At 42.8% G+C, this 27,035-nt stretch overlaps 2 protein-coding genes across 3 annotated transcripts in view; both read right to left on the bottom strand.

Annotated features, from left to right (window-relative positions):
• Nucleotides 1-1,499, bottom strand: part of LOC139557060 (cAMP-dependent protein kinase type II-alpha regulatory subunit-like) — a 43,491-nt gene extending 41,992 nt beyond the window's left edge. Inside the window, exon 1 of the mRNA XM_071371384.1 lies at nucleotides 103-1,499. Within this exon, the coding sequence (XP_071227485.1) occupies nucleotides 103-349 (247 nt within the window). The 5' untranslated portion in view covers nucleotides 350-1,499. The remainder of the gene's footprint in view (nucleotides 1-102) is intronic.
• A 14,348-nt stretch (nucleotides 1,500-15,847) lies between these two features.
• Nucleotides 15,848-27,035, bottom strand: part of LOC139557059 (monoglyceride lipase-like) — a 36,445-nt gene continuing 25,257 nt past the window's right edge. For both annotated transcript variants that reach the window (XM_071371383.1, XM_071371382.1), the window contains 5 exons: nucleotides 26,341-26,477; nucleotides 20,706-20,816; nucleotides 20,364-20,453; nucleotides 17,904-18,119; nucleotides 15,848-16,982 (listed from right to left, as the gene is read on the bottom strand). In XM_071371383.1, coding sequence (XP_071227484.1) covers nucleotides 16,860-16,982; nucleotides 17,904-18,119; nucleotides 20,364-20,453; nucleotides 20,706-20,816; nucleotides 26,341-26,477 — 677 coding nt within the window. In that variant the 3' untranslated portion in view covers nucleotides 15,848-16,859. The remainder of the gene's footprint in view (nucleotides 16,983-17,903; nucleotides 18,120-20,363; nucleotides 20,454-20,705; nucleotides 20,817-26,340; nucleotides 26,478-27,035) is intronic.

Below are 27,035 nucleotides of genomic sequence, written 5' to 3'. Positions count from 1 at the left end.
CTGTACTCATCTCTATCACATCTGTTTCAAATGACCAACTAAGCATGATCGTATTCAGTCTGGGCCATAGTAGGTGAAAGGCCTTATCAGGCAGTAACTTACGCTCGAAATCAGACTCGTCGGACCCGTCTTCGTCTCCATTTGACTCGGTTTGCATCGGCTCCCCATCAAACATCACTCCTTTCCCGAGCTTGACAGCAGCACCCGCCCCATCTTGGCTTCTGGTGTCCCGCAAGCGCGTGAAATATTGCACGGCGAATTCCACCAGGTCCGGTGGCCTCTGTCGAAGCACCTCCACCGTGTAGCCTTGCAGCAATTCCGTCAATCCCACCGGTATCTCGATACTCATGACTGTGTTTAGATGGCGCTACCTAACTACAAATATGTTCAGGTATACTGTGTTTTTCTATACAAAAATATAAATGTAGCTAGCTACGAATTCTATCAGTCCATGTGTAGCACGCTAGTTAGCTACTGCTACTGTGAGATAGCTGACACTGGTAATAGCTTCAGAGAAACTGGGTTAGCCTGCTGACATTGATGAGCAGTTCACTGGAGAGGTTGCTTAGTTTAGCCAGCTAACACAATGTCCAAGCAAATAGTGACACTTCGAAGGGAGGTCGGTCTTGTGTAAAGAATGAAATATGACCAGTGACGTTAGCGTTAGTTTATGATATCTGACTGAGCTGTCAAGTTGGGTAAGTTAGCTAGATGCTTTTATGACAGCTGACCCGTAAACGTTAGCACAAATGATAACGACCGTTAGCTGGTTCCCTCGCTGGCCTCCCTGTTCTCTGTATTTCGCCTCCTCTTTTTCGCCCGTCTCCTTGCCAGGGTAGCGACTCAACCCCTCCAGCTAATGGTATAGCCGATCAATATCAACAGCACGGAAAAATGTACCTAGCTAGATAGCGAACTAATTATATCCAATCTGAGTTAAACTAACTAGCTGATTAGCGAACAGACAACCTAGCTACTTACTACTGTTACACCAGCTAGCAAACTATCCAGCTAATTTAGCATATAATTAATGATACATTCACAAGTCCCACCCTCCAAAGTAACAGTTAACTTTAGCTAGCCAGGTTAGCTAACCGGTTTGTTCCGATTAAAGAAACTAACTAGAACATATAATTAAATACGAGGGCTGACTTAGTATTGTACGCATAAAAAACGGCGGTTATAGCTAATCGATCACGTTACTTTAGCTAGCTACCCGTAACTAAACTAGCTGGCTAGCTAGAAGCGTCTGATGTTACGATTGCAGACAGTTCAGACAATCCGAAACCGGCGTATCCCAAGCTCCTGTAAACAAGGAGCGTCAGGGACAACCAAGACGTTACCTTGAATCCAAATTACCCAGTGTTTCAAAAAACGTAAAATAAAAATGTGTGGTATGTTGGTATCGTCACTTGTGATATTCGGTAAATCCGTTTCTGCCTACAGTTGAGGCTCTTCTTTCTTTTTTTTTTGCTCCACCACACGAGCGTTATTTCGGGGGCGTGGTCATTTTACAGGGATGAACGTAAGACACGGTTGATTGACCAATCCCCTCGAAGACTCATGACACGCAAGGATTTATTGCGTTCGTTTTAAGGCCGAAGGGGCGTGCACAGCGGAGGACGATAAAGGAGGGGCGACAGACGCTGACCAGTGACGTCTGTCTGAATGGGCGCGTTCGATATTGCAGCCGGCTTTAAAGGCGAGTAAAGATGGACTAATCTACAAATCACCGTGCATCAGAAATAACTACTCAAAGAGCTACTCAGTATTGTTTGTAGATCACTGTCGGTCAAAATTTACCCATGAAATATCATGGTTTTGATGCTCTCAAACACGGCCTTAGAGTGGCGCACCAAGCTTATCAAAGGGAAGGGATTGGGAACACAATTGTATTATAATCGATATATATATTTGGTCAATACATTTCAATAAGAATACAGTGTATTTGTATTTCTTTCAAGATAACAGTATTTGTATTACCTGTAGTTGGCCCTGTCTGTTTTATTGGGGCCCAACAGGTAGGCCCTGTCTATTTAGGCCCTATATATTTTGACCATATTTGGCCTATATGGGCCAAATCAAACAGACCCTAGTTGTGGCCTTTCTTACAACTGTGTTAAGAATCTCCCCACATAATCACCGGAGCCAATTCATGGATGGCTTTCCCACATGTATGCAACAGGTTGTATGGCAAATATAATGCAGCCTTTTCCTGGTCTCCCTTACCTCAGAGGCATAGTTAAAGCGGTTGCCATGATCACATTGGAACTGGCTGACTTCAAGTCCTCAGATTAACCGACCACTTGTAGAGTCTTGCCTTCAGTCTCCCTCTGGTGGATAAAGTAGTACAATAGCCAAAGAGTATATAGTTATGCTACAACAACAGTGTCGTTCTGAACAATATTTCCCAGGCCCTGTAAAATGAGCTACATAATACTAGTGGTTAATCTCTATGGTAAAACAGTGATTCATTCATTCCCTGGGGAGGTTCATCTTTTGGCACAGGCTCTGTTTTTTTTTTTTACTGGGTAAAAATGATGCAGCACTGAGAATAATTGACAGTGACAGATGGGGATGCAGATGTTTTGGACCCTTCCAATTGGCTCACGGCGCTCCTTGTTTTTATTTTTTTTATTTTTTTAGAAACAAGGCTTTAGGGTTTGTCGTTACGGTAATGTGGGTCCCAGCAGTCTGTGTATATAGTGTGACAGTAAGGCCTGGCTATTCATGACTGTGTTTGTTTGTTGATTGAAAGAGAACCAAACAGTGGAATAAGGTGGACACAGCCAGACTTACTAATGGGTTTGGATTTCATCACCGACAGCCATTCTGTATTTACCATTCTACTGTGCTCCCAATATGCCATCAGTGGTGTCAACCCCATATCATGAAAAGACTGGACAATTCACAAAATCGCTTTAGGGAACACTACAATTCTGTACCTTGATATGGCGTGTTACAGGATGATCGATTTTTATGTATGATAAGTATTTGGTTAATGTTTGAAATGTTTATCTATGCGAGTTGTTTACAGAAGTCCAGAGAGGACATATGAAGGGGGAAAAAAGCCCTTGTGTCGAGATCACAACTTATTTATCGCATGATCACAACATAAAACAAGTTTGTTTTGTCGAGATCACGAGATAAACTCTATGAACAGGAGTGGATGCATTGATAATAGATTGACAGTATGGCATGCTAGCATCATGCTTTCATTTGTGTTTGGAGCTCATTGTCAGTTCATAAGTTAGAATGTTAGCAAGCTAAATGTCCATTACCTTGATCTAAGAGCTCTTGGGGAATCTAAGCCCTTGTAGGGATTTTAAGCCCAGACAGGCAACATTGTCTCCCAGCTGTATGCCACCCCCAAGACCACAGCCAATCGCATGCAAGGAACAACGCGGCTACGGTGCCTTCAGAAAGTATTCCTACCCCATCCATCTACACACAATACCCCATAATGACAAAGTGGAAACATGTTTTTAGAAATGTTTGCAAATTGATTGAAAATGAAATGCAGAAATATGTCATTTACATATCAAAGGGGTTGAATACTCAAGACTCAAGACATTTCTGCTTTTCATATTTTATTCATTTGTAAACATTTCCAAAAACACCAATTCCACTTTGACATTATGGGGTATTGTGTGTAGGCCAGTGACAAAAACATTTTTGAATAATATTTACATAGTGCTTATCAGATTCAATTTCAGCCTCAGAGCTTGATCAGATTCAATAGCAGTCTCAGAAGCTGATAAATCAGGATCCTACCTTGTAGGCTGTTTCATAGGTAAAGCTCCTTGCAGGCAGATTAGCAGTCAGTGCATTATGCATATGATCAAGACTGGTGCACTCTATTCCTGGCAGGCTGATCTGATTCAATAGTAGCCACAGAGGCTGTTAAGTAAGGATGCTGCCTAGTAGGCTTCCTGCAAGGAGCTTTACCTATGAAACAGCCGACAAAGCAGCATCCTGACATCAGCCTCTGAGGCTGCTATTGAATCTAATCAGCCTGCCAGAAATGGAGCTCACCCCCTGGATCAGATATGCATCTGCCTATAAAGCACTTTGACAGCTAATCTCCCTGCAAGGAGCCTTACCTATAACACAGCCTCCAAGCCAGCATCCTGATTTATCAGCCTCCGAGGCTGAAATTGAATCTGATCAGCCTGTCAGGAATGGAGCTCACCCACTGTAACTGTAAATATTATCCACAAAGCATGAAGTGTCCCTTTTTAATTACACACATATCACTTATGCAAGCTAACAACCAGCATAGATAACAAGCTAGCTTGCTAGCTATCTATCTAACAAGACTACGTAGCTAACTAGCTGGCTCACAAGACAAAGTTAGCTGTGTTGTTCCTTACATGCGATTGGCTGTGGTCTTGGGGGCGGCACGCAGTCTGTGAGACGGTGATGCCTGGCAGGCATCGTTCAGGGCTTAAATGCCCCGCATTGTGTTACATGTTATTGTTTTTAAATTTATGTAAATTGTAAAGAATTTTGTCTGTAATGTATGTGTTATTATGTGTCGGCCCCCAGTAAGACTAGCTGTCGCCATTGGCGTCGGCTAATGGGGATCTTAATAAATAAATAACATTTGTGATCTATGCAGCCACAGGGCTCCTTGATGAAGTGGTTATCATGCAACTGAACAAACTAATGGCTAATGCGTAGTACTTGTGATTATCTTGTGATCTCGACTTAACAACTTTTGTTACGTAGTGATCACCAGAAAATGATCTTGTGATCTCAACAAAACAACTTTTGTTATGTCGTGATCATGAGTTAATAAGTTGTGATCTCGACATAATGAGGGAACCATTTATTTTTATTCATATGTCCTCTCTGGATTTCCGTAGTTGTGTCTGTTGAGTTAGAATCAGAAATGCCAGACAAATCCCTTTACATGGCTGGGAGAAATGTGGCATTATATCCCCATCTATTGGCCAATGTGTAATGTTACATAGCAGGTACAGGGACCGTATTGTTCAACTTGGATAATTAGTGCTAAATACTGTACATTTTGTCAATTTACTATAATAACCTACTTGCTGATGCCTGGGCTATCCTTGATGAGAATCTCATAATTTCCCAGCTATCAAACAGACAAGCAACTCTCACTTCCCACCATCCCCATAGTGACAGACCTGCTAGTGATCACAGTCAACAGTTTAGAAAAGAAAACGAGGCAAGGAAATAGCTCAGGTCAGATAGTTCAACAGTCAGGGTTTATTTGTAACATTGTTTGAATAGGTTTTAGCTAGTTGAATAAGTTGCTTGTTTCTCAGTGGTCACACACAATTTCAATATATACCTTACAACATATACAGCAGTTAGTGTTCCAGAGTTTTTTTCAGTTCGAGGAATACAAACGACAGATCCTTAATCATTGTTCCAACATCTTTCATCAGTCTCTCATCAACATCTTGTATGTAACCAAAACCATCAAAGCACCAGACCTAGGTCCAATACTGTATTTGAAGTGCGCTCAATTAACTTGGCGTTTGCACTTTTGGGACTATTTCATTGGTTCCATTGTAGGCAAGCCAAATCAAGCGCAAGTTTTTATCTATTTGACCTCGGTCTGCAGAGAACACCTACTGTATGAGGTGATTCAAAAACAACTTTTGATTGGCTCAAGCCCCTGTCTAGACTGACTGCTGCTTGGCATGGCTGATTCTAGTGGGTCACATGAGAATGTAGCATAAGCCCTTCAGCAATGTTCAGTCAGTCTTTAAGTGACCAAGGAGTAGAAGTTATTTTCACACAGGTCATGGGAATAAGGCATAACGCAACACGAATCACACACCAAAATAAACTACACTTTTAATAGAAATGTGGTTTGTTCAAGTGGATTCTTGGTCAAATCAAATTGTATTGGTCACATACACATAACCATGTTATGATGTTATGTTATGTTAAGAAGATGTTATTGCGAGTGTAGCGAAATGCTTGTGCTTCTAGTTCTGACAGTGCAGAAATATCTAACAATTCCACAACAACTACCTAATACACACAAATCTAAGTAAAGTGATGGAATAAGAATATATACATAAAAATATATGGATGAGCTGCATAGGCAAGATGCAATAGATGGTATAAAATACAGTATATACATATGAGATGAGTAATGCAAGATATGTAAACATTATTAAAGTGGCATTATTAAAGTGACTAGTGATCCATTTATTAAAGTGGCCAATGATTTCAAGTCTGTATGTAGGCAGCAGCCTCTCTGTGTTACTGATGGCTGTTTAACAGTCTGACGGCCTTGAGATAGAAGCTGTTTATCAGTCTCTCGGTCCCAGCTTTGATGCACCTGATGGTAGCAGGGTGAACAGGCAATGGCTCGGGTGGTTGTTGTCCTTGATGATCTTTTTGGCCTTCCTGTGACATCGGGTGCTGTAGGTGTCCTGGAGGGCAGGTAGTTTACCCACGGTGATGCGTTGTGCAGACCTCACTACCCTCTGGAGAGCCATGCGGTTGTGGGCGGTGCAGTTGCCGTACCAGGCGGTGATACAGCCCGACTCGATGCTCTCAATTGCGCATCTGTAAAAGCTTGTGAGGGTTTTAGGTGACAAGCCAGGTGGTAAGGGTAGGTAACAACACATCTGCCACGCTGATCCTCAACACGGGGACCCCTCATGAGTGCGTGCTCAGTCCCCTCCTGTACTCCCTGTTTACCCATGACTGTGCATGGTCAAGCACAACTCCAACACCATCATTAAGTTTGCCGATGACACGACAGTGGTAGGCCTGATCACCGACAAAGATGAGACAGCCTATAGGGAGGAGGTCAGAGACCTGGCAGTGTGGTGCCAGGATAACAACCTCTCCCTCAACGTGATCAAGACAAAGGAGATGATTGTGGACTACAGGAAAAGGAGGGCCGAGCACACTCCCATTCTCATCGACGGGGCTGTAGTGGACCAGGTTGAGAGCTTCAAGTTCTTTGGTGTCCACATCACCAACGAACTATCATGGTCCAAACACACCAAGACAGTCGTGAAGAGGACAGGACAACTCCTATTCCCCCTCAGGAGACTGAAAAGATTTGTCATGGGTCCTCCGATCCTCAAAAAGTTCTACAGCTGCACCATTGAGAGCATCATGACTGGTTGCATCACTGCCTGGTGTGGCAACTGCTCGGCCTCCGACTGCAAGGCAGAGGGTAGTGCGTACGGCCCAGTACATCACTGGGGCCAAGCTTCCTGCCATCCAGGATTTCACCCAGCATTTCACCTGTTGTATTTGGCGCATGTGACAAATACAATTTGAATTGATTTGACTTACAGTATGTTGGGTTTGTCTTCAAAGGCTTCACAGCATATCCCCCTTCTTTGCCTTGGGAAGGCAGATTTTTTTGTATCACACCATTCCTGCTGTGGTATTTGCCTGGGAAGCTGTACAGACAGAGTAGTTGTTGAATTCTCTAAAATGTCTATCATTACAGCTGATTAGCCCCAATGACACAAGATACATCAACTGTTTTTACATACATTTGTTTACATCCCTGTTAGTGAGCATTTCTCCTTTGCCAAGATACAGGTGTGGCATATCAAGAAGCTGATTAAACAGCATGATCATTACACAGGTGCACCTTGTGCTGTTGACAATAAAAGGCCATTCTAAAATGTGCAGTTTTGTCACACAACACAATGCCACAGATGTCTCAAGTTTTGAGGGAGTGTGCAATTGGCATACTGACTGCTGGAATGTCCACCAGAGCTGTTACCAGAGAATTGAATGCTCATTTCTCTATCGTAAGCTGCCTCCAATTTCACTGTATGTCCAACCGGCCTCACAACCGCAGACCACGTGTAACCATGCCAGCCTAGGACCTCCACATCCGGCTTCTTCACCTGTGGGATCGTCTGAGACCCCACAACCGAAGAATTTCTACACAAACTGTCAGAAACCGTCTCAGGGAAACTCATCTGCGTGATCGTTGTCCTCGGGGTCTTGACCTGACTGTAGTTTGGCATCGTAACCGACTTCAGTGGGCAAATGCTCACCTTCGATGGCCACTGGCACGCTGGAGAAGTGTGCTCTTCACGAATGAATCCCGGTTACAACTGTACCGGGCTGGTACGTCCCATTCATCCGCAACCCAGTAGCGGTGCGTAGGTAAAACCACTGAGGAAGCCAAGCCAGTAAAAAAGACATATTATAACCTATGTTATGATAATTGCGTTGTTTGCCCTATAACCCATTAGTCCATATGTCACTGTAATATACAATAAGGCCGTGACAAAAAAAAATGCAACAGTCACACAGTGGCGGAGTAAATTCACGTTTGTTTCATCACAAAACCGGAGAGCAGCATCTGTTTGTGAAGTCCGCAAAGCATATATTGAGTACAAACAGTTATATCACCGTCAGCATGGTCAAGCAAGTTAATGTTTTAGACAGTTTACTAAACAACTACTGATTTAGAACCACGGAGTTACCGCAAGTCAGCACAAAGACCACAAGAGCCCTGCCTCCGCTATTCCAGCACCATTTCAACTTAAACATTTAAACATCATCAAATCAACAAGGCTATATATGCTTAGTTTAATATACTGAAAACAAACTTAAGAGATACCAAAAACAATAAAGTCCAATCAATGTTGCTAAATATCCTGTGGCTGTCCTTGGTACTGATTTCTGTCCATCTGTGTGTGTGCGCGAACAAGTAAAACAAAAAATGTTGACTGACCATTCTTGTAGACTAGTTGAACGCCAATGCCATCCTCCTCTCTTTCATGTTGGCAAAACGGTCTATGGCTCTGTCATACAATACACTTGTAGTTTTTGTTGTCATAGTCTACCTAGCTAAAATGCTTGCTAGGCTAACTTCCTCGCATGGGCAACAATGAACCAGCTAAGTTAGCTAGCTAGTTAATGTGAGCCTGCTAGTCTACATCTAGGCTACACATTGAACTTCAATTGTCTCAGGCCAGTGGCACAACATATTCATTTATGGCTAGATCAGAATCGCTGCCATAATCATTGGCCTGTATGGAGAATTAAGTCAAAACCACAAGTCCAAATCCCCACCTCCATCCATGGCTTAGGAAAGGTTTTTTGCAAGCTACTAGCTACTGCAGGACATCAACACAAGTAGACCAGAAACAGACACGTTTTTCTGAAAATGACGTTTTGCTTAGGAAGTGATTTGATTGATGTGATGCCAAAAACAAATGGACTTCATTGGGGAGCATATTACTGCACCAGGACAATCCACAGTTGAGTCCAGCTCAACGCTGATTGGTTAATTATTATTTATTTTTTATCAAGGGAGGCCAAATGTTTGCTGGTATCAATCAATCAAATGCTATAGCAGCAACATGTTGTACTCTTTTGGTCCAGACAGCATCAGATACATGGGCTGCACATACTGAGACAGAGGGGCGCTGATTCCCTCCCTCGGACACTTGTGAATTGACAGAAAATTATGATTTTATAATAAAAAAATATTTATTGACCAAATATTTGGGGAAGCCTGGCCTCCCTTGGCATCCATGAATACACGCCACTGCCACCACCATCACCTCATGTTTCAGCATGATAATGCACAGCCCCATGTCACAAGGATCTGCACAAACTTCCTGGAAGCTGAAAATGTCCCAGTTCTTCCATTGTCTCCAGACATGTCACCCATTAAGCATGTTTGGGATGCTCTGGATCGACGTGTACGACAGAGTGTTCCAGTTCCCGCCAATATCCAGCAACTTCGCACAGCCATTGAAGAGGAGTGAGACAACATTCCACAGGCCACTTACATGAACTGTGACTCTGAAATTATTGCACGTTGCGTTTATATTTTTATGTTCAGTGTACAAATGCTACACACACACCACAACTCCCTTTGTGGACAAAATTCATTTGTGTCAGCTGTGTGCTGGCAGTTCTCAGACTCAAAAACATATAGTGACTATCGGGTGTGTTACAGAAAATATACCATTCACAAGTCAACAGCTACAGTTATAGCCACAGACACCATGTCAGACCCATCAAACTCTGATACTTACATTATGGTCAGCACTTGCAAGATCCACTGATCCACTGTCAATGATGGTACAGCATCCGTCTTCAGGATTAATTTCCTGGCAAGACCCATCGAATGTTCTCCCCAATTGATAAAGCAACTTAAAAGTGCACTGCACATGCGTGACATGGTTTACATTTTTGGTGCACTGTCCACCCGAAATGGAAAGCAGCCACTGCTGTCGGATTTCGGAAAATTGTGTATCGTGAAAGTGGAACTGAGAGTGTTTTAACTACTTTGCTGATATGAAACAAACAATCATAATATCAGTCCAAAATATCAAATTCTCAGTTTCTGCTTCAAACTTCATAAGAGGTTTTAAAAACAGGTTATATTTCACTCAATGCATAATTAATATAAACCACCAATATATTTCTTAGCAGTCCAAAATATATTGATATCAGGTTGTAAATCACAGATGGCCTGGTACATTGTTTGCTGAATTCACCCATTCAGGATGCACTGTTTCAGTGTCAATGACTCAATATTTTGAAGAAAAACGTACGACTGTAACTAAGGCTGGGATTGTCAATATAATCATACAAGCAGTGGCGATTTTAGCATGTAAATCTATCTTATTGGGGAAAAAAATAAATACAAATGTTTAGCAACATGCCAGCCAAGACACTACATTAATTTCACTATAACGGCGACAAGCGGTGCCCACAAACTGTTAGGGCCTACATAAAGCTGTCCCAACAGCAGAGCTTTCCTTTCAGCACCAATGGAGTGAATCCTTACCACTGCTACACCTGGCTATCAGCCGAGTCTTGTCTGTCAGCGAAACAATGAATTCAGCCTTGTTTACTACCTTTTTAAAAAACATAGCTGATATGGCTGACTTGCTTAAACAAATGCAGCTTCTACTGACAATTGAGATGTACAAACTATGGCAAAAGGAAACGATGAGCGGATAATAGGCATTCCTTCATTTAGATTAAGATATTAATGAGTGAGCAACAACGGACGTGGTCAATATAACTGTGTTCAGCACTTTTGAAATGTACAGTGACAGAATGCAGAACATGGGCTGCTCTTAGAGTATTTTCCCTGTACACCAAGTCAGAACCATAGGATAAATAAAGGGGGCGTATAAGCAGACAATGAAACCTCTTACAATATTAGATTACATTTCTCAAAAACAGGTTATAGGCTACATGTGCAGCACCACCGAGTCAGAACAGTAACGTTAGGTGAAATCAAGAAGTGAAAATAGACCAAATTATGAGGGTGAGGCACATGGGTTACTAACAGCTTACTACTCAACATACACTTAGTATTACTTTCTTAGCTACAGTATACATATCTCCCTTGCACATTACATCATTTATGCAGCAGCATACAATACATTTTTGGACTCACCTTGGCTTGTCTGGCATTCTCTGGATTTATGGTGGGAACTCAGAAAAATGTATTGTTGAATTTGTGATTTCCAACTTGTTGTGTAATCTTTATGTCCAATGGCCGATCAATCAATAAATCACATTTATTTATGAAGCCCTTTTTACATCAGCCGATGTCACAAAGTGCTGTACAGAAACCCAGCCTAAAACCCCAAACAGCAATCAATGCAGATGTAGAAGCAAGGTGGCTAGGAAAAACTCCCTAGATAGGCCAGAACCTAGGAAGAAACCTAGAGAGGAACCAGGCTCTGAGGGGTGGCCAGTCCTCTTCTGGCTATGCCGGGTGGAGATTATAACAGAACATGGCCAAGATGTTCAAACGTTCATAGATGACCAGCAGGGTCAGATAATAATAATCACAGTAGTTGTAGAGGATGCAACAGGTCAGCACCTCAGGAGTAAATGTCAGTTGGCTTTTCATAGCCGATCATTCAGAGTTAGAGACAGCAGGTGCGGTAGAGAGAGAGTCAAAACAGCAGGTCCGGGACAAGGTAGCACGTCCAGTGAACAGGTCAGTGTTCCATAGCCACAGGCAGAACAGTTGAAACTGGAGCAGCAGCATGACCAGGTGGACTGGGGACAGCAAGGAGTCATCAGGCCAGGTAGTCCTGAGGCATGGTCCTAGGGCTCAGGTGCTCTGAGAGAAGAGAGAAAGAAAGAGAGGGAGAGTAAAAAAGAGAGAAAAGGGAGAGAGAGAATTAGAGGGAGCATACTTAAATTCACACAGGACACCGGATGAGACAGGAGAAATACTCCAGATATAACAGATTGACCCTATCCCCCCCCCCCCCCCCCCCCCCCCCGACACAAACTACTGCAGCATAAATACTGGAGGCTGAGACAGGAGGGGTCGGGAGACACTGTGGCCCTGTCTGACGATACCCCCGGACAGGGCCAAACAGGCAGGATATAACCCCACCCACTTTGCCAAAGCACAGCCCCCACACCACTAGAGTGATATCTTCAACCATCAACCTACTACCCTGAGACAAGGCCGAGTATAGCCCATGAAGATCTCCCCCACGGCACGAACCCAAGGGGGGTGCCAACCTGGACAGGAAGGTCCCGTCAGTGACTCAACCCACTCAAGTGACGCACCCCTCCTAGGGACGGCATGGAAAAGCACCAGTAAGCCAGTGACTCAGCCCCCGTAATAAGGTTAGAGGCAGAGAAGGCCAGTGGAGAGAGGGGAACCGGCCAGGCAGAGACAGCAAGAGCGGTTCGTCGCTCCAGTGCCTTTTCGTTCACCTTCACACCCCTGGGCCAGACTACACTCAATCGTAGGACCTACTGAATAGATGAGTCTTCAATAAAGACTTAAAGGTCGAGACCGAGTCTGCATCTCTCACATGGATAGGCAAACCATTCCATAAAAATGGAGCTCTATAGGAGAAAGCCCTGCCTCCAGCTGTTTGCTTAGAAATTCTAGGAACAATAAGGAGGCCTGCGTCTTGTGACTGTAGCGTACGTGTAGGCATGTACGTAGGAGCAAGTCCATGTAATGCTTTGTAGGTTAGCAGTAAAACCTTGAAATCAGCCCTAGCCTTAACAGGAAGCCAGTGTAGAGAGGCTAGCACTGGAGTAATATGATCACATTTTTTGGTTCTAGTCAAGATTCTAGCAGCCGTGTTTAGCACTAACTGAAGTTTATTTAGTGCTTTATCCAGGTAGCCGGAAAGTTGAGCATTGCAGTAGTCTAATCTAGAAGTGACAAAAGCATGTATTCATTTTTCTGCATCATTTTTGGACAGAAAGTTTCAGATTTTTGCAATGTTACGTAGATGGAACAAAGCTGTCCTTGAAATATTCTTGATATGTTCGTAAAAAGAGAGATCAGGGTCCAGAGTAACGCAGAGATCCTTCAGTTTTATTTGAGATGACTGAACCATCAAGATTAATTGTCAGATCCAACAGAAGATCTCTTTGTTTCTTGGGACCTAGAACTAGCACCTTTGTTATGTCAGGTTTTAAATGTAAAACATTTGCCGCCATCCACTTCCTTATGTCTGAAACACAGGCTTCCAGGGAGGGCAATTTTGGGTCTTCACCATGTTTCATCAAAATGTACAGCTGTGTAATGTCTGCATAGCAGTGAAAGTTAACATTATGTTTCCGAATGACATCACCAAGAGGTAAAATATATAGTAAAAACAATAGTGGTCCGAAAACGGAACCTTGAGGAACACCGAAATATACAGTTGATTTGTCAGTTGATTTCCACAGAGACAAACTGATATCTTTCCTGACAGATAAGATCTAAACCAGGCCAGAACTGGTCCGTGTAGACCAATTTCGGTTTCCAATCTCTCCAAAAGAATGTGGTGATCGATGGTATCAAAAGCAGCACTAAGGTCTAGGAGCACGAGGACAGATGCAGAGCCTTGGTCTGACGCCATTAAAAGGTCATTTACCACCTTCACGAGTTCAGTCTCAGTGCTATGATGGGGTCTAAAACCAGACTGAAGCATTTCATATACATTGTTTGTCTTCAGGAAGGCAGTGAGTTGCTGCGCAACAGTTTTTTTCTTTTAATTAGAGAGGAATGGTTTAGTTTAGTTGGAATAGGGTCCAGTATGCAGCTTGAAGGTTTAGAGGCCAAGACTAGTTTCATCAATGTGTCAAGAGATATAGTATTAAAAAACTTGAGTGTCTCCCTTGATCCTTGGTCCTGGCAGTGTTGTGCAGACACAGGACAACTGAGCTTTGGAGAAATACGCAGATTTAAAGAGGAGCCCGTAATTTGCTTTCTAATAATAATCGCGATGTAGGTTTGTACACAATCGCCCAACACACACACACACACACCCTCTCTGTGTGTGGTTACAGTAGGCTAACGTATGTCAATGGTTTTAGGAACAGCAGTAACATCAGGCAGGATTTAGGCTGCCAACTGCCTAGCCAGTTGTAACTCAATCTTGGGTGCAATGATCACGTTCCCGCACTGACTGACTGTGTGGAGGTTCATTGATTTAATGTTACGTTAGCCTACATGCTACAAAAGCAAAGTTATATATAGCTGTCGGCTATATTAGCCACGACTTACCGTTCTTTGTGCAGCTTCAAATGTCGAACAAAGTTGGAAGTTGTTGCTCCTCCGTCTGTAATTTTATTCCCGCATTTTTTGCAAGTTGCAATCCGTCTTTATATCCGAAAATAATAATTTGGGGTATCATCTTTCCAAAGGCTCCGTCTGAATTCACCCACCGACATTCCTCTGCACTGCCACACGCAACCTTTTCTCAGCTGCCTGTCACGCCCTGACCTTAGTCCCTTGTTTATGTTTCTATTTTGGTTTGGTCAGGGCGTGAGTTGGGGTGGGCATTCTATGTTTTGTTCTATGTTTTGTATTTCTAGGTGTTTGGCCTGGTGTGGTTCTCAATCAGAGGCAGCTGTCTATCGTTGTCTCTGATTGAGAACCATACTTAGGTAGCCTCATTCCCACCTGTGCTTGGTGGGTAGTTGTTTTCTGTTTTGTGTATTGCACCTTGCAGAACTGTTCGTTTGTCGCTTTGTTGTTTTTGTTCAAGTGTTCGTATTTATTAAGTATTATGAATACTTACCACGCTGCACCTTGGTCCTCTTCTCCTTCTCCCGACGACGTTCGTTACACTGCCACAATTTGATTGACTGCTGTCCGATTCAAACTGTAATCTGAACTTCAGATGCGTTGCACACTTTTTTAATAGCATCATTTTTAACATTTGGGCTTGGGGAGGTTATCAAGTCAGTTCGAGTCAAAAGGCTAAAGTCCAAGTTAAGTCACGAGTCATTGGTGTTAAAGTCAAAGTCGAGTTGCAAGTCATCATATTTGTGACTCGAGTCTGACTCGCTTTCACGTTCTGCTTGAAGCGATCTTACGGTTTGTAAACAAAGCTGTATGATATGCACATGTGATGACGATTTTAAGGCATATTTACATATTTAAATTAGTTAAGATTACAGGACACTACCATTGGTGTATAGAATGTCTGGCTTTACGTGATGTTGCATGAAGCGGAAGTACCGCCTGCCTCCTGAATCCAAGCGTTTGACATGGGGGGAGGGGACCAGTAACTCTATGATAAACTTTGTCAATGTACCAGATAGTCATTTTTCATACTTGGGTCAACCTACTATGAACTGGTTTCATCTGAATATTTGATGAAAAACATGATTTTCACTATTCGGGACCTTTAAATAAAAGTATAAAATAAAACAAAAGTATGAAATGAAGCACTTCCGACACCAGTGTTTTGTTGGCTCCTTAGAGTTGACCAGCTAGCCTCTTCAGTAAGTTGGCTTCACAGTTAACGTCACCAAGAGTTAGCTTAGCCAGCTACTGTACGGTACCTGATAAGTCCCGTCTTATTTCTGTCAGCTCCTCGTTGGTTGATGTTGGCGTGGGAAGAAGGAAACCACGACCTTCTCTCTCTCTGCTGTTTATTGACAGTTTGTTAACCACACAAAGACGGACTAGCTCCAGCACAATAACTATGTGTTCCATGCCGGGGCCATCTGTCAATCTGACGATCAAACCAGCGTGCAAACAATATAAGAAAGCTTTCATCCGATTGGTCAGTAAGCCATCAATCATAAATGTAACAAGATAGGTGGGCTTTCCACTCATAACAATACATTATAATCTGTATTAGTCCAATGCAGACTATGGGGAACACCCATAAATGTTGATGTTGCAGGTGGTACACTAAGGCCCTGTCATCTTCATAAATGCAGAGACAACTGCAGCGAAGTGATGCCTTTGTCTGTACACAGCATCGACTGTATAATGGGTCACAGCATGCCTCGTTTTACAGTGGCGCTCCAATGGATTCAACTTTTTTTTCCCGGAGATGCTGCCATGGTAACGGGCAGCTTCTCTGTCTTGGGCTGCAGCCACCTAAACCCTGCAGTTCTGACAAATAACCATTGGGGGCAGCAGTCTGGGGCGTTCAAACGAGTCCAAGATGTTTGACTCTATGAACAGAAGATCTGAGATATGGAGGGGAGAACAAAGGCCAGTTGTCTCCACGGCAACACACAAAAGGGAGCGCCGCAGCATGGGGGGAATTCAACACGTTTCTGTCGGCCTGGTGATCACCGTGGTTACAAATGACAAAAATGCCTCTGTGAATTGCGCTTGGTCCAGCTCTCAGCATGGCTCTCTTTGAACTCAGTACAGAGAGACATGGCTGATATATGTACTATGACCTGTCGCCTGGCATCTGGGGCACAGCTGTTGTCCCTAATGTAGAGCCTAGGAAATCAGGACTTCCCTACAATGGCCCTAGGGGTCCAAAGATTACTGACAAGTTGGCATTAGTATTGCAAATGGTCAGTAGAAATGTAGAAAGGTTTGAGGTTCATACAGTGGTAATACAGCATGGAGGGCGGGGTTGGTTGGGATGGGGGGGGGGGGGGTGCAGAGGAAGAGGAGACTAGGACCCCTGAGAAGGAGATGCTGGGAGACGCTCGGAGATCCAGCCGGTGACTTCCTTGAGCACTGACGCCGCAGTCTCTGGGAGTTCATGGTGCAGGGCATGGTATGCTCCGTCATACACCTGAAAGAGAGAGAACACACATATGATTAGCTCTGTCTGTTACCTCTCTGTGTTCCCTATTTCTCACCCTCTCTGTTCACCCTCTCTCTTTAGTGTGACAAGTGATGATGATGTATGGACTTGGAACAGCCAGTTAAACAAACACAGAAAGAAAATAAAAATATTGAAGTTCAAGAGCAGATTAGATGGTGTCCATTCTAAATATACTGGCTTGTCTATATCAGTTTGTATGACTCAGTGTCTGAGCTATTCAGGTCTGTCGACATGTCTGTTTCGGCCTGTGCAGTGCTAGTCAGAGACATACACTACTGTTCAAAAGTTTGGGGTCACTCAGAAATGTCCTTGTTTTTGAAAGAAAAGCTAATTTTTTGTCCATTAAAATGACATCAAATTGATCAGAAATACAGTGTGGACATTGTTAATGTTGTAAATGACTATTGTAGCTAGAAACGGCTGATTTTTTTACGGAATATCTACATAGGCGTACAGAGGCCCATTATCAGCAACCATCACTCCTGTGTTCCAATGGCACGTTGTGTTAGTTAATCCAAGTTGATCATTTTAAAAGGCTAATTGATAATCGAACCCACAAATCCTGATGCTCCAGATACACAACTAGTCTAAAGAAGGCCAGTTTTATTGCTTCTTTAAATCAGGACAACAGTTTTCAGCTGTGCTAACATAATTGCAAAAGGGTTTTCTAATGATCAATTCGCCTTTTTAATATGATCAACTTGGATTAGCTAACGCAACGTGCCATTGGAACACAGGGGTGACGGTTGCTGATAATGAGCCTCTTTCAAAAACAAGGACATTTCTAAAGAGACCCCAAACTTTTGAACGGTAGTGTATATTTAACCATACTATATATTTATCTAAATATATTTGATCTAAATATATGGCTCTGGTGCTAGTGCCCACCTTGATCTTCTTGTCTGTGCTCGGGGCCTGGTCAAACATCATCTGGGACCCTCCGATGTCACACAGCTTGTCCACGTTGCCATGGAGAAGCAGGAAGGGCCAGGTGATGGCGGGTATCTCTCTCTCGATCCGCTCCGATGCGCCTATCAGCTGCATGGCAAATGACACACGCATCCCACCGTGATAGTTCAACTCGTCAGTGTCATACGCTTCAACCTGCAGGGTAAAGGAAGAGGCTGTTGAGTGACCACTGAGCATTTCCCTTAGATGTTTCACTGATAGTAACCCATAGGGTGTTTGGCTTTCTCAATATTGATCCATTATGTGCATACTACTGTATAAGATATGGCCTGAATACCATCATTGTACAGTATGTAACACTCACGGTGGTGGGTCGCTGCTAAATTGTTGCCGCCACACCAAAATAAAAACTTTAGACCTTTTTCTTAATACATTTTCGGGATAGGAAAACGCTTTCGGTGTAAACTTAAATGACTAAAACTAGACAGGAAGTACAGTGCCTTCAGTATTCACGCCCCTTGACTTTTCCCACATTTTGTTGTGTTACAGCCTGAATTTAAAATAGATTAAATTGAGATTGTGTCACTGGCCTACACACAATACCCCATAATGTGAAAGTGGAATTATGTTTTTCAAATATTTTTTACAAATGAAAAGCTGAAATGTCTTAAGTCAATACGTATTCAAGCCTTTTGTTTTGGCAAGCCTAAATAAGTTCAGGAGTAAACATTTGCATAAGTCACATAATAAGTTGCATGGAATCACTCTACGTGCAATAATAGTGTATAACATGATTTTTGAATGACTACCTCATCCCTGTACCTCACACAACCAAATTATCTGTACGGTCCCTCAGTCGAGCAGTGAATTTCAAACACAGATTCCACCCCAAAGACCAGCGAGGTTTTCCAATGCCTCGCAAAGAAGGACACCTATTGGTAGATGCGTAAAAATACAGAAAGCAGATATTGAATATCCCTTTGAGCATGGTGAAGTCACTAATTAAACTTTAGATGGTGTATCCATACAACCAGTCACTACAAAGATGCAGGAGACCTTCCTTACTCAGTTTCCAGAGAGGAAGGAAACAGCTCAGTGATTTCACCATGAGGCCAATGGTGACTTTAAAACAGTTAGAGTTTAATGGCTGTGACAGTAGAAAACTGAGGACGGATCAACAACATTGTAGTTACTCCACAATACTAACCTAAATGACAAGAGTGAAAAGAAGGAAGCCTGTACAGAACACAAATATTCCAAAATATGCATCCAGTTTGCAATAAAGTAAAGTAAAACTGCAAAATCCAACACATCACTGAGTACCACTCTTCATATTTTTAAGCATGGTGGTAGCTGCATCATCTTAAGGGTGTGCTTGTCATCGCCAAGGATTAGGGAGATTTTTTTGATTACAAATAAACTGAATAGATCTAAGCACAGGCAAAATCCTAGAGGAAAACCTGATTCAGTTTACAGACACTGGGAGACAAATTCACCTTACAGTAGAACAACAACCTAAAACACAAGGCCAAATATACACTGGAGTTGCTTACCACGAAGACATTGAATGTTCCCGAGTGGCCGAGTTACAGTTTTGACTTAATAAATCGGCTTGAAAATCTATGGCAAGACTTAAAAATGGCTGTCTAGCAATGATCAACAACCAAGTTGACAAAGCATTAAGATTTTTTTAAAGAATAATGTGCAAATATTGTACAATCCAGGTGTGCAAGACTTACCCAGAAAGACTCACAGCTGTAATCACTGCCCAAGGTGATAATAACATGTATTGAATCAGGGGTGTAAATACTTATGTAAATTAGATATTTCTGTATTTAATTTTACTTACATTTGCTAAAACCCATTTGGAATTCAGGCTTTAACACAACAAAATGTAGAATAAATCAAGGGGTACGAATAGTTTCTGAAAGCACTGAATGTAGAAAATACAATTGATCTATATATTTTTGAATAATATAACCGTTGACAACTAGAAATCCCCAAAATGAAAGCTAGACTGTCGGGGAGAATCGAAAAGTCCCAAAACTATGAATAGTATTTTGGCATGGCTGGATTACTGATGGGGCACGCAGGGTACGTACCTAGGGGCACCGACTGGGATCCCCATTGGTTTTGTATTAATGTTTGAGCATAAGAACACAGAAATAGCCATGGCAGAATGCGTGGAAGTGCAGCAAATTAGTTTTCACACTGCAACATTTTATCTCAGCTCCATGGAAACAGTTCCAGAATTGCAGGAAAATAGCTGAAGAAAACAGTAAATGTTTCTCTCCGTCGCCAATTCCGTCGCCAAGCTGGACGATCTGGATCTCAGTCAAGCCTCTATTGTGGAGGAGCCTTTAAAACGCTGTGTGTGTGTGTGTGTAGGCACTGAGGATGCACACACACACACACACACATTCCATAGATCAGACTTACCTGTGTTTGGTCCCGTGAAATCCATTTAGACTTAATGAAGCCCAGAGAGAGACTGGGCACAATCTGATTTGCGACTTTAGCCAGGAACACCTGAAGAACAAAGAGGAACAACCACAGAGATTACAAAGGCATGTAGGGAGCTAATACAGCTCAGGTCAGTGGTTGTAAAAGGGATTAATAACATGGTATGGAGTGGTTAACATTGGTGACAGGCTAAATGTGAGGGGACTGGGTGCAGGTGAAACCCCAGAAATATAATTCCTAGAACGGGCATCCCCGTTAAAGAATAGGTGGGTAATGGGTGGACAGGAAGTAAAGCCTATTTCTATGGGCAAAACCCACCTTGAAGGGCGTGGCAGACTCTGGGTTCACCCTGACCATAGGAGCGATCAGAGCCACGCCGGCAAAGTCGTTCGGCCGTGCACACGCCGTCAGAATTGAGATGGCTCCACCCTGAAGAAAAAGGAAGACAAACGATGACGTCTTTTGTGATTTAAAGGAACACTCCACCCAAAAACTATCATTGGGTATTTGTTTCATTAATCCATTGCTGATACCCAAACATGTTTTGCATGTCAGCAATGAAGTTTTCAAGATCTATAACTTTCAAAATAGAGAAACACAATTCAAAAGGCACTCTCGCACATCTGAGCTACCTTTGTCTCTACCAGCGTCGACCCTTACACTATCTTTGTTGCAGGTGCATGGTAACAATTGAATAACATGAAAGAAAAGAGATCTCCGTGCACGGCTGATACCGGCTATACACAGCGTATACCAAACATTAGGAACACCTTCCTAATATTGAGTTGCACCCCCCCCCCTTAAACATCCTTCTTTAACCCGTCTCCTCCCCTTCATCTACACTGATTGACGTGGATTTAACAAGTGACATCAATAAGGGATCATAGCTTTCACCTGGATTCACCTGGTCTATGTCATGGAAAGAGTTTTGTGTACTCAGTGAATGTCTGTATTTTGAAAGTAATATATCTTGAAAACTTGAGTGCTGACATGCAAAACATGTTGGGACTATATCAACAAAACAATGGACTAACGAAACCAAAATCAAAAGATCGTTTTTGGGTGGACTTTTCCTTTAAATCAAATACGCGGGGGTAAACTAATTAGGAGTTACGCAACGGCTTCCTAGAATCAATCAATTTGGCACGGATAATTGTGGAGGGCTTTTGGGAGGCAAATTTGTTTGAACAGTGTTTGTCTTCCCTCTCTTTGTCAGATGTTTGAATATTCATGAGAGTGGGGGCCTCTATCGAGTGAGCCTCTAAAGAGATGGGCTGTTGAGAAAAACATTTCCCACCAGCGAATGAAATGAAAGACAAATGCACTGAACATCGCAAACACGGCTAAATCTATATAGCGATAACCATACAATTTAATTGAATAAATGTGTCTCTATGTAGGCTATCTCGATGTATATCTATACTAACTAATCGAGAGACCACAAACAAGTTGTTGATTGAGTAATGCTTATTCTGTTTTGTCAAATCCCATCCAGGGTTAGTTTCAGCCTGATTCAACTGACTGGTCAAACAGCGGGTGAACTGCAGTGAATTTAGGGAATCTTCCCTGCTAGTTCTGAGCTGTTATTGGAGGGTTTGATAGTGATATCGGCACCAAACGGGCCATGTTGGGTCACGGCCTTCCCATACCAAGAAAGGCTTTCTGGGGTAACGGCTCCTGACTGAAGGAGCTAAGAATGAATGGAGAGAGAGAGAGAGAGAGAGAGAGAGAGAGGCCTTTGGAGGGTTGAGCAGGAAGGGTGAGCGAGGGGAACAGAGGTGCTCTTTAAGGAATTGATTATACCAAGAGAGGCCTCCACCAGAAACACACACACAAGCTCATCCCCTCTTGCACTGAGGGAAAGAATACTTGCATTGTGTTGCGTCCCCTCACACTATGAAGACTCTGATTGTGGTTATGTAAGGCGCTAACATACTGACATTACATAAAGGCCTAGCACTGAAGAAGTGGGACATGGAAGAGGGCCAGACGTACAGAGCCAGGGGAGGAGAGGGGGAAGGAATGGGTCAGGAAATACAGGAAGGAGAAGGAGGAATGGAGGGAGGATTTGGCCAGTAAGGAGCAAGGGTCTGTATTGCTCACTAATCAGAACAGCAGTGAATGGTCAGTAGAAGAGTGGACAGTGTGGGCAAGGTTTAGCTCCGATTAGAGGGTACACTGGACTTTGTTGTTGAGTGCAGTGAGGGTCACCAGTCAATTCTGTCACGCCCTGATCTGTTTCACCTGTCCTTGTGATTGTCTCCACCCTCTTCAGGTGTCGCTTATTTCCCCCAGTGTATTTATCCCTGTGTTTCCTGTCTCTCTGTGCCAGTTCGTCTTGTATGTTTGTCAAGTCAACCAGCGTGTTTTCCCCGTTCTCTTTTTGATAGTCTTCCTGGTTTTGACCCCTGCCTGATTCTGGACTACTTTCCCGCCTGCCTGATCATCCTGCCTGCCCTGACCTTGATTCTGCCTGCCCTTCAGTACCTTTTGAACTCTGAACTGGTTTTGACCATTTTGACTGTCCACGACTATTCTCTTGCCTTACCCTATTGGATTATTAAATATTGTAAGACTCCAACCATCAGCCTCCTGTGTCTGCATCTGGGTCTCGCCTTGTTTCATTATTTCAAAAATATATATTTTACCTTTATTTATACAAGTTTTTTCTCATTGAGATAATATCTCTTTTCCAAGAGAGACCTGGTCCAATAGCAGCAGAGGGAACAACATTTCAGACCAAACAACTTACATACACTAACACAACATTAAACAAAACTATAAACACACATACAGTACAACAATTACATATTACATTAAAAACACAAACATCTTGACTAAAAACAGCTGGCCTAAAAGCAATTACACTCTTCTATGATATATACATCGATCAAGTGTTTAAACTCCACCAACGAAACTAGATCATCACATTTTAAAATGTGATAAATTCATCAGTGGCCAGTGCATGTACTGCAGTAAAGGATTATTTGGGACCACGTGTATCTGGACTAGCCGGTTTCTGGATTAAGATTCTCCTCTGTAATCTGAAACATGCCATTTGTGTTGACTGAGACCACAGGCTTCAGGGTTTTAATGTCGATAATAGTGGTGGTGGAATTTGCCCCCAACACAGGAAATTCCCAATTTGACACTGTTCGTACATTACAGTCTAATGGCATCGGACATGGGTTCTAAGCATGGCTTTTTCATATACAGTTGAAGTCGTTAGTTTACATACACCTTAGCCAAATACATTTAAACTCAGTTTTTCACAATTCCTGACATTTAATCCTAGTAGAAAGTCCCTGTTTTAGGTCAGTTAGGATCACCACTTTATTTTAAGAATGTGAAATGTCAGAATAATAGTAGAGAGAATGATTCATTTCAGCTTTTATTTCTTTCATCACATTCCCAGTGGGTCAGAAGTTTACATACACTGAATTAGTTTTTGGTAGTATTGCCTTTAAATTGTTTAGCTTGGGTCAAATGTTTTGGGTAGCCTTCCACAAGCTTCCCACAATAAGTTGGGTGAATTTTGGCCCATTCCTCCTGACAGAGCTGGTGTAACTGAGTCATGTTTGTAGGCCTCCTTGCTCGCACACGCTTTTTCAGTTCTGCCCACAAATTTTCTATGGGATTGAAGTCAGGGCTTTGTGATGGCCACTCCAATACCTTGACTTTGTTGTCCTTAAGCCATTTTGCCACAAATTTGGGAGTATGCTTGGGGTCATTGTCCATTTGGAAGACCCATTTGCGACCAAGCTTTAACTTCCTGACTGATGTCTTGAGATGTTGCTTCAATATATCCACATAATTTTCCTGCCTCATGATGCCATCTATTTTGTGAAGTGCACCAGTCCCTCCTGCAGCAAAGCACCCCCACAACATGATGCTGCCACCCCTGTGCTTCACGGTTGGGATGATGTTCTTCGGCTTGCAAGCCTCCCCCTTTTTCCTCCAAACATAACGATGGTCATTATGGCCAAACAGTTTTATTTTTGTTTCATCAGACCAGAATACATTTCTCCAAAAAGTACGATCTTTGTCCCCATGTACAGTTGCAAACCGTAGTCTGGCTTTTTTATGGAGGTTTTGGAGCAGTGGCTTCTTTCTTGCTGAGCGGGCTTTCAGGTTATGTCCATATAGGACTCGTTTTACTGTGGATGTAGATACTTTTGTACCTGTTTCCTCCAGCATCTTCACAAGGTCCTTTGCTGTTGCTCTGGGATTGATTTGCACTTTTCGCACCAAAGTACGTTCATCTCTAGGAGACAGAATGCGTCTCCTTCCTGAGCGGTATGACGGCTGCGTGGTCCCACGGTGTTTATACTTGCGGTCTATTGTTTGTACAGATGAACATGGTACGTTCAGGCATTTGGAAATTGCTCCCAAGGATGAACCAGACTTGTGGATGTCCACAATCATTTTTCTGAGGTCTTGGCTGATTTCTTTTTATTCCCCCATGATGTCAAGCAAAGAGGCACTGAGTTTGAAGGTAGGCCTTGAAATACATCCAAAGGTACACCTCCAATTGACTCAAATTATGTCAATTAGCCTATCAGAAGCTTCTAAAGCCATGACATAATTTTCTGGCATTCTCCAAGCTGTTTAAAGGCACAGTCAACTTAGTGTATGTAAACTTCTGACCCACTGGATTTGTAATACAGTGAATTATAAGTGAAATAATCTGTCTGTAAACAATTGTTGGAAAAATGACTTGTGTCATGCACAAAGTAGATGTCCTAACCGATTTGCCAAAACTATAGTTTGTTAACAAGAAATTTGTGGAGTAGTTGAAAAACGAGTTTTAATGACTCCAACCTAAGTGTATGTAAACTTCTGACTTCAACTGCACATTCATGGCTGGTTTGCTGGACACAGATTAAGCCTAGTCCTGGACTAAAAAAGACTTTAAATGGAGCTTCCCCATTGAGAACTTTTAGTCTTAGACTATGCTTAATCTGTGTCGGGGAAACTGGCCCACATGCCTGTAAAATGCAGGCCGTACCTCACTCCACAGGTTCTTCCATTACAATAACTTCCCATTAAAACATCCTGTTTAAACATTGACTCTAGTAAAATTGCCTACATTCCACTCCTAGTAAAGCAAAGTAATCTAACTTGAACTGCATGTCAAACCTAAGGGAAGGCTGTCTAATTGTGCACAGCTGGTGGTGCATGAGAGAATCTAAAGGATGTTATCACAACGAGGATCATAGATGATCTATCAGTCATAGAAGAGCAGAACAAGCAAACAGAGGCAGAGCAGCAGGGAAGAGAAATGAGGCCTGTAATGCTAAATACGTTAAATCCCTTTTAAGGCCTGACTTGGCCCTGTTGGTATTTACATAGCTAGACTTTCAAAGGACACCGTTTCCCATGAGCATAGACGCACGAGCTGTGATGTCAGAGCATCTGTGGTCATCTGAGTCACACCGAGTGTAGGTGTGTTGAACGAAGTCCTTGTATAATGTTTGTGTAATGGACATAGCCTCAAACTAACCCTGGCCCTATGACTTCTGAGAACTGTTTCTCCTGTGTTGAGAGGTAAACACCATAGCCGCTGGCAATGATACAGCCTCAGTGTTTGGACAAGGAATAAACTAGAGAAGGTACGGTACCATAGTGACATTTTACATTTGAGTAATTTAGCAGACGCTCTTATTCAGAGCGACTTGCAGTTGGTACATTCATCTTAATACAGTGAGGTGGGACAACCACATATCCCAGGCATAGTAAGTACATGTTCCCTCAATACAGTAGCTATCAGCAAAGTCAGAGCTAGTAAGAATTTTAAAAAGTCTGAGCCAGTAAGGGGGCAAAAAAATCAAGTGCGAGTGTTAGTTCATGAAAGTGACCCCAGTGTTTTGACAAGGAAGATACTAGAGAGGGTACCGTACCACGGAGTGGCCCCAGTGTTTGGTCAGCGAGCAGACTACAGAATGTACCGTACCATAGAGTGTCCGATGATGAAGATAGGCAGGTCGGGGTGTCGGCCCTTCATCAGATCAATGTGCTGGAGGGAGTCTCTGACAAACACCTGGAAGTCCTTAATATTCATCCGGTCTCCTTCACTCTGGCCATGGCCAACTGATGGAGGGAAAAAGAGGGAGAGATAGATATAGAGGGAGAGAATGACAGATTTAGAGGAAGATATATATATATATATAGAAGGAGAGAGAGAGAGATTCAGAGGGAGAGAGAGAACAAGAGGGAGATAGATTTAGAGGGATATATATATACTTAGAGGGAGAGAGAGAGCGATTTAGAGGGAGAGAGAGAGATTTAGAGGGAGAGAGAGATGAGGATAAGGCACCATTGTAATTGACAGAGACAATAGAGGAATACATTTCCCACTCTACCCTTCATTACTCTCTGGACAGATGAGCCAGATGAGACAGAGAGGGACAGCCATTCTCCATCTCCGTACGTGCCAATCCATCCTATGTTATCATGCCAGCTGTCCCTCCCATTACCTTCCAACACCTTACTCTGAACATGCTGCTGAAGCTATGTAAAAGGTGCGTTGCCATGGCACCACGACACCAGCTACAGTTTCAACATTCAGAACATGTGCCGTTCACCCTCTCTCACTTTCCATCCTCACCCCCCCCACCCCCTCTCTCTCTCACTTGTTTCTCTCCCCAT

The sequence above is a fragment of the Salvelinus alpinus genome, chromosome 28 (genome assembly GCF_045679555.1).
Source record: "Salvelinus alpinus chromosome 28, SLU_Salpinus.1, whole genome shotgun sequence".
Lineage (NCBI taxonomy): Eukaryota > Metazoa > Chordata > Actinopteri > Salmoniformes > Salmonidae > Salvelinus > Salvelinus alpinus.
Note: the sequence above shows the minus strand (reverse complement) of the source record. Positions and strands in the feature narration are given on the sequence as shown.